At 39.3% G+C, this 7948-nt stretch overlaps 1 protein-coding gene across 2 annotated transcripts in view; it reads right to left on the bottom strand.

The window, feature by feature from the left end:
* Positions 1–1111: 1111 nt before the first annotated feature.
* LOC101861483 (REST corepressor 3) overlaps positions 1112–7948 on the bottom strand; it is a 13054-nt gene continuing 6217 nt past the window's right edge. The window contains exons 6-14 of one of the 2 annotated variants that reach the window (XM_013087057.2): positions 7747–7862; positions 7223–7280; positions 6609–6706; positions 5864–6149; positions 5347–5404; positions 4746–4957; positions 4132–4286; positions 3805–3836; positions 2098–2170 (exon numbers count right to left, since the gene is read on the bottom strand). In XM_013087057.2, the coding sequence (XP_012942511.1) occupies positions 3818–3836; positions 4132–4286; positions 4746–4957; positions 5347–5404; positions 5864–6149; positions 6609–6706; positions 7223–7280; positions 7747–7862 (1002 nt within the window). In that variant the 3' untranslated portion in view covers positions 2098–2170; positions 3805–3817. Of the gene's footprint in view, positions 2171–3804; positions 3837–4131; positions 4287–4745; positions 4958–5346; positions 5405–5863; positions 6150–6608; positions 6707–7222; positions 7281–7746; positions 7863–7948 lie in introns of both variants that reach the window. The other variant, XM_005090633.3, reaches the window with a different exon arrangement.

Here is a 7948-nt window from a genome sequence, read left to right as displayed (position 1 = left end):
ATAGTGAAGACATCTTACAGAATTGTGAACTTACTGGGTTGTTATTCCACTCACAGATCTGCCATAAAATGACTTATATTTCACTTTGAACTGATGGTAGTTAAGCAAACTCCGCATGCTCTCCTTCATTACTTGAAATTGTGGCTTTCCCAGGAAAATAAAGACGCATAGGGACAATGAAGAAACCTGTGATCAGCAACGTGTGGCAGGTGGACATTGAGAGAGCTATTGTAATTACGAAGATCGGTGTAGGAGATTACTCGGCGTAGCAAAAACTTCACATCTCAGGGCAAGCTCAGCCCAGAGACAAAACCCACCCCAGGAGAGGCGTTGTGAGGTTGTTCACATCAATCACTGATGTACCACCCAGTGGACTACAGACCTGGGTATTCGCTTAACAACATGTTCACATAAGAGCATGCTTTTCTTGTCATCTGAGGTGTAAGCTTTTAACCGGAGACCACAGTATTAAAAAATGAGAGGCAGTTCATAGCTAGTGTTTACACAGACGCCACAAGCTTACTGAAATTCAGTGATGAAGAAGCAACAGAACTACATCTAGTATGGCACCGACTAGTCTTGTGTCCGAAGCAGACACAGCACTATCCATGTACATCTTTTTACACGTACTTCCAAAAGTACCACGAACTACAGAGGTAGAAATTCAAAACAAACGACACCATGTCAGCGTATTATGGTGATGCGTAAAGCAAAAACCTCCACAAAGCCTACACTGAGGAGGCAGCTTCGACAAATCTTGCCATTAATATCTCTCCCAGGTCATATATATTTTCTTCACTATTATTTTAATATTTGTGTCATTAACCCTATCCGTACTTTGTGTTTTACTATCGTATCCATACGATATGGAGAACTCTGTGCCATCACTTCCAAACAGGAAATTTACTCATTAATCTGATCCGAACGCTTTGCATAGCAGTCTGTCACAATGAGTTTTTTAGAAATACTGAAAGTTTCAAAGAGATCTTCAAAGCTAGAAGTATTCTAAAACATGAAGAAAACAACCCCGGGGGTACAAAATGACCCCAGGGCGTACGGATAGAGTTAAATCTACATAAAACTTGAGACCAAATTATCAATCGTATTTCAATTTTTATTTTTTATTTTTTTAAAGAAAAGAGTATTCCCTAATAATTCTATTTGCCTAAACAAAACTATACTGGACATAACTGTCCCGACTGGCAACAAGCTCAACATGTGGGGAAACCCAATCTAGTCTACGGCAATCCTTGGGTCAAGACATTCTGCGCTGTACATCAACACCCTGTACACATTCTATTCTCCTCACTTGTGGCAAGGAACCCAACATCAAGTAGAACAAAAGGGTCTCGCTTTTCTCCATGGACATAACAACCTTGGTTCATCAGCCCCAGCCAAAAGAACAGAAAATTCAGCCATACCGTTACCGCCAAGTTGACAAAAACATACATGATCATTATCATTATGCTCCAAATACTTATTCAAAGCTCAACCGTTAGTTCAGTCATCTCTACCAGCCAGAAGTACGATTTGCCAATTGTTTTCCTAAAATTCTGATCTAACAGAATTTAGAAAAAAACATACCCTGTCTTTGCAAAAGTAAGCCCCACTTGCCAACAGGAAAGTAAAATTTGCTTTTTATGCGAGACACATTGTAAGAAATTGATTTTTCGCTTGAAATGTCCCATTCTAACTTTGGCCTACATTTTATACAAATTATATAAAGAACAAAAAAAAGTCAGTGTTGAGCATAAGAGATTAAGGCAGTTTATAATACGCTAAAACACAGACGCTGGAACCTTTCTTGACTCATCAACATGCTCTGATGGACCTCTTAAGCTGAACTAGCATGGCAAACAGACATAATCCAAGCTGGAACAATTCACACAAAAGAAAAACAAACCAGTTCCACGATACCCACAGGCTCGCTTGTGGTACCCAAGGCTCATAGTTTCTCCACCAGAGCTGTGAGACCTCCCAACATTATGTCATTTGTATCAAAAAGAGTGTTTGGTTTTGGCGTCTCCCCAGGCCAGGTGACCCTTGACCTCATGCGACAGTGGTCACTGGCACTGGTCCGGCAACAGCAGCTGGTTTGGGTGTGGTGGCTGACAACGGAACGGAGGCGGATGATGAGCTCAGAGAGGAACCTGACGGATCACTGGAACCCCTGTGGCAACAACAAACATGGGTAGTAAGCACTTTATTGTATTTTTTTATCGTTATGTTTACATCTTTGTAATACTAAAATATTCCAAATATCGAATTTCAGTCACCTTTGACGCTTGGCAATGCAAACTTTGGTGGTTGTAGACAGTTGGGAGCAGCCAGACTTATAACAATACATCTTAGACTAGTCCTTGATAAGTGAAGTATGAATGCTATATTCTAGATCAGAAAACTGTTCCTGTCAAGTTTTATCTCTCTCTCTTGCCCTTTTTTTAAACTCCCAGTGGAGCACAGGCCATCAACAGCATTACTCCAGCGAAGCCTGTCCTGAGCATCCTTTTCTATCTGTTTCGATGAAGGTCCTCCAGCTTCCAGAACTGGCGGTCGTGTTGTTTTTGCTGTTGATGTTTTTGTAGCTGCTTTTGTTTTACGGGAAAGGGCTGCTAACCCTTTGCCCAACCGACCTTAGTCGCCTTCTACGACATGCGCGGTACGGATACAGTGGTCCTATTCTTTGCTCCCCTGTCTCTTGGACAGGGTCCCGAGAACCACACGGGAGGTCAAGTTCTATATTGTAACAAAATTTGTTCTTGATGAAAATTTTGCTTCAACAACAAAAATAAATAAAAGTAAAGAGTATGTAAAAAATACATTTTCAAAATTTACAAACTTTTGGATAAATAGACACGAGATGTCGGAAAGCCCCTGGTACAAACTGCTCAAATTCTACCGTACGACCTGACCTAATCTAATTGGCTTCTAATTCAAAACTTATTTCGCACATATATTCACAATTTTCACAGAGCGCATCACATATATGATAAACAAAACACGAAAGGAAAAAAATCTTACCAAGTTCCAGGGCCACTGAAAGTTAAGCTTCACATAGTTTTGTTTTGGTAAGTGTTTTACGGCGCTTGCAACTGCATAAGGTCATATGAGTGCATGAGACACATTAAGCATTTTCAGTTCGGAAGGATTGAATTTTGAATTTTGCCCCAGTGGCAGCTGAGGCCTACTGTTATCGACTAAGGACCACCAAGGGATCTTTAACGTGCGCAACTCGCCCACAGGAACTCTTTCTTTTCCCTTATCCGAGAAAGCTAGGTGTGGCTGAAAGACAGCAGTAGAAAGCCACGAGAGCCCCCTCATTCCACTTTAAACTTAAAAATCTTTCTTGAGAAAGAAAAGAATGAGGACAATGACATGATTACAGCACCAAGGAACCTCCTTTTTCATCTAACTTTGCAGTATGTATCAAGAGAAGAAATGATCATATCCTTTCGTCTTATCTCAGTTTTGTGACTGTCACATCACACTACATTAGTATTACATCACACAGTATATAAAGAAATAAAATATAACAAGGCTATAGGCAACAGATAAGTTTTGGACAATACAGAACATACGATTCTCAAAAATTTCTGACCACAAATAGTCTCACCTTGTAACAAAAACCAAGTAGCCATAACTCCAAATATAAATACTCACCCTGCAGAAACACTCTAGAAACTTCTACAGGAAGTCTGTCCCACACATTTTCTTCCATTCTTCCAACATTTATGCCCGTGTACTTTCATGTTCTTAAAATCTACAACAAAATTCCTAAGGGAATAGAATACAATAGAATCTTACCTATTCTTTCTTCTCAGACAGCTGGACTTACTCTGAGGAAGAAGAGACACTTGCAATACTCGGGACACACTTTGAGGTAATTTGGACACACTTAGTACAATTTTCTGGATAGACATTCCAGACATACTTAAAGGTAGATGGGACACTTGCAATACTCAAGACATACTTTGAGTTAGTTTAGACAATTGCAATTTTCAGGACAGACACATACATTACTCAGGACCTGCTTGGAGGTAGTTGAGACACTCGCAATACTCAAGACATACTTTGAGTTAGTTTAGACAATTACAATTTTCAGGACAGACACATACATTACTCAGGGCTTACTTTGAGGTAGATGAGACACTTGCACTACTCCCAGGCTTCACGCCATCCCCACCATCAGAAGCCACATCGGGTTTCTTAGCTGAGCTCCCTTCACTAGGTTTTGAAGTTTCCGACCCTGTGTGGCCATTTACAGCAGCCTCCGAGTCAACCTCCATCTTAAAATGAGACAAAATTAATGCATCATTACACTGGCGGTAAAGTTGGATAATAATGTGCATGCCTTTCAGATTCTACTTTTATGATGCAAGTTTACAGGCATAACAACTCAAACTTTTTTATAGCTCATTCCCAACACATTTAGCTTTATCTCTAACGCATAACGCAAGGGTAATAAATCCTTGCCATTTTCAGACATGAGCCTAAAACCAAGTTTGCTGAGTCCATAACTACATCAAACAAAAATTCAAATTTGTTTTGTTTTTTAAACAATGATAAAAAACAAAACAGCAACACAGTTCTGACAACAATGTCACACAGTAAAGCTGATTTTCCACGTTGAGCTACACTTTACCTTTCTTTCAAACAATGATAAAAGGTAGATAAAGAAGTTCAATACCACTCCAAACACAGGAACCATCCTTATATTTCATGAGAAAATCAGTTAAGAATTTTACCTTCACTTCAGCTTCTTTGACATCATCTTCTTCTTCTTTGATATCTGACTTGGATCCATTTGATGTTCCGTGTTCTTGCTCGTATTCTTCAAAAACTTCATCCAAATTATAGCGGCGGCGAAAGTTAACAAAGAAGCTCCTAACGTGGGCTTCAGTTTTGTTGCCGATCACCTCCGCAATAGCTTTGAAGTCTTTTCCATACTTGCGCACACCTGTGAATATGAGTAAAAGACATTTAAAATGATTGTTAGCATTTACAATACAATTTACATCATTTTTGAGGAGGCTGCCCCCACCCAAGCTATCTCGACCAACCTGATTATGAGAGAGATACAGGTTCCTCCTGACAGAGAGACCAGAATTATTTGATTTAAAATTTCAAATCCTATCGCAATGAAGTTCCCTGCATGCAGCAGCAAGAAGTCTCACCATAACACTCCAGACAAAAGTAAGGGGATATGGTTCTCCACTGGAAGTATATATCCAAACAAACAGACTACAAAAAGCCTTATTAATACACACATAATATCTTCAAATCCAATATTGCAAAGTTAATAAACAGGATGACAGCATGAAAAATGGTGAAAAACAAAAACTTTACCTTGCACTGCCAGCAAGAGCTCTTCATTTGTCCACCTTGCATTGACTCTGAATCCAGACTGCAGAAAGTCAAAGAAATAAGAAATAGTAGGAAATAAAACTTAATCTCCAGCATTACGCAAACAGGTAACAATTTATGAAAACTGAGCACAAAGTAAGCTTCCAGTGTTACTATGTTACTTTAAACAGCACTTGATTTCAAGAAAGATATCCCACTACCCCTGCCATTTCCTATTTTCATTCTAAATTTATTCTTTTCTCCAATTCTTTTTATTTACAACTTATACTTTTCACATCATGTAGTAATGAAAGAATTTATACACAAGACACTCATCCCTCTGTTTTAAGCCAGAAAAAAGCACTAATCTTAGAACATCTTAAAGATGCAACGCATGCTTGGTAAAACTTTTTGTAAGAAAAACTACTAAATGAAGGGATTTTCAAATAATAATCATAGACTCAAATGTATTTATGCACTGATAATCCAAAGCAACCATCAAATATGTGCATATCATCACCTCAGGTGGTTTGTAGTCATCCACACCCGTGCCCATCTTGTGTTTCTGCTGACTCAGCAGCTGCTTGTTATTCTGCACCATCCTCTTGAGGGAGATCAGCTCTGAGTCCAGAGCCTTGAGGATGACCTCGGGCTGGTTGGGTGGGCCGGAGACCATGGCCAGGAGGTCGTTCTGGTCCAAGTACATGCCCTTGGGGGGCTTACGTTTGTGTTTGATGGGGTTGTGTCGGCCTGTGCTCTGAGAGTCGTGGCGTTTGGGACCTGCTGATCGCATCACACCTGTGCGCCTGGATGTTTATCCAAGGTAAGGAGAAAGAAAAATCATTAAGTTCATGGAAGTTTGCCATCAAAGCTACGTTTGACAGGTTAAGGGAAGGAGCAATGAGATCAAAATCAATGTAAATCTTGAGACTCACAATTAGATAAATGAAAATGACATACCTCATGCTATTAAAACTGCAGTCAAAGTTAACCACAGTTTGTTCGGCATAAGTGATAAATCCACCCAGGGGTCACATCAGTTCATTTCCAAGTGGGGAAAATTCATTTTACCGACTGTGGGCTCCGCATCTGTCACCATGGATTCTCAACGCAATGAATCAGCTAACATCCTGCATTTTCCCTGCTCCCAAGCACCAGAATCTCAGGCAGAGACTACTGTACAACTTTATCATGAACAACATCCATCCACAAATCAACTTTTCAAAATTGTAGTTTTCAGCGACATATGAACAGCAACACTTTACCTCCAATACTGGTAACAGCTATGACAGAGCGACCCTTTGGGAGTCACATGGAGCTGTGAAGTTCCTACACCACAATTGACACACCGGTTTTTATCTTTCTGATGATGAAAAATAAACATTAAACATTAAATGGGGGGAAAAAAACAAACAAGCAAAACAATCACGCATATCCACTGCAAGTCAATGTAACTGTGAAAGTTTGTTTCTTTCCACAAAAAAGAAAAAAAGATTTTTTTTCATAGGACCAAAAAGAATACTTTTAGGAAAATTAACACTAAAGTGTATCCATTTAAATCGAATCTAAAGGTTACATCAGCAGCTTACAGTACACACTATTATGAAACAGGAAACACAAACACGCCACTGTTGGTCAACAAAATGCAGCACCATTATTTTCTTTTTTTAAGCTAGAGTTAACATGTAACACTCAGGGGCATCCTCCCAACTGACCACCCACCTAAATGCTGTGCCATCAATTCCTTGTCATTTTTTTTCCACCTGAAACTCACTGACAACCAGCATTGAATAGGATTTCTCTATCGCAATTCACAAAAGAAACTTAACTGGACATTCTAATCCATACATGTCTCTTCTATAATATCAAAACCACTTACTGAATCTTTATTCTTGTCCTCTTCATCAGAATTAGATGTATTCCCAGAGCCATCATCACTGAAAATGAGAAATAAAACATAACACATCACTTTCAATATCAGAACTCAACATCTATAATGTGAAAAAGAATAAGCCCACAATTTCACTCGCATACAAACAGAAATCTGACAACCTGTATTGAATCTCTATACTTGACATTTTCCCATGTCTGCTCACAATAATTTATAAAATTCTCAAACCAAACAAAACTGAACAAAAGACACCACCCAAATGACATTGGAGCAGAGTAGTACAAACAAAAGTGTGAAAAAAACGAAAAGGGTTTACCTACTGCTTGCAATGTTTAAAAAAAGTGCCTCTCACTATCGGCAAGATGGCTTAGGCTAAAATTATACTCATCCTTCCCAACATCGTTAGTAATTCTCTCCTCAAATCCAACTTTTCATTCTCTCTGGACCAAGGTCTGCTCCTAAATACATGGCTCACAGCACATCCTGCTCAGCTGTAAGGACCAACAACATACCTGTCCCCACCACTCCCTAGTCGCTTGGCCTGCCTGTCCATTACACTGGACCGTGAACGGGTCCTCTTCCATGAATAAAAATATTTCACCAGGGCAGAGATGGGTTTATCTGGAAGCTGAAAAAATACACACGTATATACAAAAAAATCTAAATGACACTATGTGAACCTAAAGCATATAAATAAACAACATTCAGAGAGCA

The sequence above is a fragment of the Aplysia californica genome, unplaced genomic scaffold, assembly GCF_000002075.1.
Source record: "Aplysia californica isolate F4 #8 unplaced genomic scaffold, AplCal3.0 scaffold00020, whole genome shotgun sequence".
Classification (NCBI taxonomy): Eukaryota; Metazoa; Mollusca; class Gastropoda; order Aplysiida; family Aplysiidae; genus Aplysia; species Aplysia californica.
The sequence above is the reverse complement of the archived record's forward strand: the minus strand, read 5'-3'. Positions and strand labels throughout refer to the sequence as shown.